This window comes from Papaver somniferum, chromosome 7 (genome assembly GCF_003573695.1).
Source record: "Papaver somniferum cultivar HN1 chromosome 7, ASM357369v1, whole genome shotgun sequence".
NCBI classification, from domain to species: domain Eukaryota; kingdom Viridiplantae; phylum Streptophyta; class Magnoliopsida; order Ranunculales; family Papaveraceae; genus Papaver; species Papaver somniferum.
The window spans coordinates 194,300,281-194,303,137 of NC_039364.1; the positions used below are offsets into that span (position 1 = coordinate 194,300,281).

Here is a 2,857-nt window from a genome sequence, read left to right on the forward strand (position 1 = left end):
GGTAATTTAGAAAATTTATAAAAATTCAAAACAGGGTCACTTTATAAAATGTCTACAACCTGCAATTTATTTTACTGTTAAAAGAGGGGTAAAATGAATAGAGTCAGGGGAATAACTGAACTAGCATTGAGAAACAGGACGATGAAGAGATACACAAATGAAATGCGCTTCTGATTTTCCTTCTAATAGAATGGTACCAAAGGGAATTGGGTGCACAAGTTAAACAGTCAGAATCGAACGAACTCAAATTGGCATTGATGACCAAAACAGAATTGGCAATTTGATTTTGGAGCTTTTGAAAGGGAGAATTATTCCCTTTCACTTCATTAATCAACCAGTCCCCCACTTCTATTTTCGGCCATATCTTAAATATTTGGCGTGTATAAAGGCCGAGGGTCTCTAGCAATCTGACCATATACACAAAATCTTAAGTTTCACTTAAGTTGTGAGGGTGAGAAAGTGAGTGAGAAAGACAATGAAGATTTCAGTAGTTTTTTTGTTTGTTGTATCAGTTGTAGTTTTCACTTTTTGTGTTTCCGTCGATGGCTCAAACAAAGAACAATCACAAAAAAATTTGCCAAGGAAATTGATCGAGGTGAAAGAGGGTGCTAAGAACTATTGGCTCGATGCTAAATGGTCCAAAGATAATTGCAAAGACAAAGACAAAGAAAATGATTGTAAAGATAATTGCAAAGACGAAGAAAATGATTGTTGCGATTCCTGTTGCGAAAATAACGATAAAGATAAAAACAACTGCAAAGACAAAGACGACTGTTGCTGTAATTACTGCTGCAACAAAGACAACTGCCAAAAAAATTGTTGCTGCTGTAGCTGCAATGGAGCTTGCAAAGGTGACAACGATAAAGATGACTGCAAAAAGAAAGACAATGACGACCAGGACTGCAAGAAAAAGGACAATGACAAGGAAGATGACTGCAAAAAGAATGACGATGATGAGGAGGACAACGAAAATGATGACAGTAAAAAGAATGACAATGAGAAAGACTGCAAAAAGAACGATGACGATGACTGCAAAAAGAACGATGATGAGGGCTGCAAAAAGAAGAACGACGGCGATGACTGCAAAAAGAAGGACGATGAAAACTGCAAAAAGAAGGACGACGAAAACTGCAAAAAAAAGAACGACGATGATAACTGCAAAAAGAAGGACGACGGAGATGACTGCAAAAAGAAGGACGATGAAAACTGCAAAAAGAAGGACGATGAAAACTGCAAAAAGAACGACGGGGATGACCGCAAGAAGAATGATGATGAGGGCTGCAAAAAGAAGGACGATGAAAACTGCAAAAAGAACGACGTCGATGACCGCAAAAAGAATGATGATGAGGGCTGCAAAAAGAAGGACGATGAAAACTGCAAAAAGAACGACGAAAACTGCAAAAAGAACGACGGTGATGACCGCAAAAAGAATGATGATGAAAACTGCAAAAAGAAGGACGACGACTGCAAAAAGAATGATGGCAATGATTGCAAAAAGAATGACGATGAGGGCTGCAAAAAGAAGGACGATGAAAACTGCAAAAAGAACGGCGACCGCAAAAAGAATGATGGCGATGACTGCGAAAAGAATGACGATGAGGGCTGCAAAAAGAAAGATGACGAGGGCTGCAAAAAGAAGGACGACGACTGCAAAACGAATGATGACAATGGCGGAAAAAAGAACGACGAAGATTGCGAAAAGAACGACAAAGATGACTGCAAAAAGAAGGACGATGAAAACTGCAAAAAGAACGGCGATGATTGCAAAAAGAATGACGATGACGGCTGCAAAAAGAAAGACGATGAAAACTGCAAAAAGAACGGCGACCGCAAAAGGAATGACGGCGATGACTGCAAAAAGAATGACGATGAGGGCTGCAAAAAGAAAGATGATGAGGGCTGCAAAAATAAGGACGACGACTGCAAAAAGAATGATGACAATGGCGGCAAAAAGAACGGCAAAGATGACTGCAAAAAGAAAGACGACGACGACTGCAAGAGAAACGACAAATGTGGCGACAGAAAAAACGACAAGTGCAAAAGTGATCGTGGTGATGATAAGAGCTGCAAGTGTTGCAATTGCTGCAACTGCAAATGCGATTGTGATGATAATAACGGAAAAGATTGCAAAGACAATTGCGGAGACAAGCACGACGCAAATGGTGTCAGTGATGATAAATCTGCAGATGCAAAAAATTAAACCGGTGTTGCTCAGGATAATACGGATATCATCGGAAATAAGGTGCGACTTCCAATAAATGTTAAATGTTCGATTACAATAGTTAAATGTTCGATTATAATAAATCAATGTGCACTAGATGCATGAATGATCGTTTTTAATCCTGCAGAGTGAATTGTATGTTGAAAGTAGTTAAAACATTAACCTTTTTTCTTTAAAGTCTTAAGAAGTTCGAAATTCTGATCGACACTGAAACGACTGAATGGAAGTGAACCACATGCTCTTGCCCCCCTTTAATTTTCTCTACATCTCTTTCTTTTCGAGCTATGATGCAATACCTGCCTAATTGGCAACGATCATAATTATATTTCATCTATAAACCCACGTTGAATTTATAAAGTAATTCCAAATTAAATTTCATTCTTATACTTGCTAGCTTTTTGGGTCTTGCACTTCTAAGTTGCAGGTCCTCTTCTTCAAGTGATATGATGCCTGTCAAGACTGTGTGTGATCTTCACAAGACTATATGATGATATCGAGATGCAAGGAAGAACACTGATAACATAAACACATCTACACTCAAGGTGCAGTAGTCAATTCTATTTCTTATCCTCTTTCCCAATCATTTTGTCTTAAATACAAAGAAGACAAACCCTAGCAAGGATCAAACGTCTAACA

General features: G+C 38.5%; 1 protein-coding gene across 1 annotated transcript; it reads left to right on the forward strand.

Annotated features, from left to right (window-relative positions):
- Nucleotides 1-428: 428 nt before the first annotated feature.
- Nucleotides 429-2,426, forward strand: LOC113299289 (protein PFC0760c-like). Its single transcript, XM_026548289.1, has 2 exons — nt 429-659; nt 699-2,426. Exons 1-2 carry the CDS (start codon nt 476-478, stop codon nt 2,198-2,200), a joined length of 1,686 nt encoding a protein of 561 aa, XP_026404074.1. The 5' UTR covers nt 429-475; the 3' UTR covers nt 2,201-2,426.
- Nucleotides 2,427-2,857: the final 431 nt, after the last annotated feature.

Bases quoted from the DNA above. Each gene is read 5' to 3' on its own strand.
- LOC113299289 (XM_026548289.1), top strand. From the start codon at position 476: ATGAAGATTTCAGTAGTTTTTTTGTTTGTTGTATCAGTTGTAGTTTTC. The intron at 660-698 runs AAGACAAAGAAA...ATTGCAAAGACG, and splicing joins CAAAGATAATTGCAAAGACA to AAGAAAATGATTGTTGCGAT.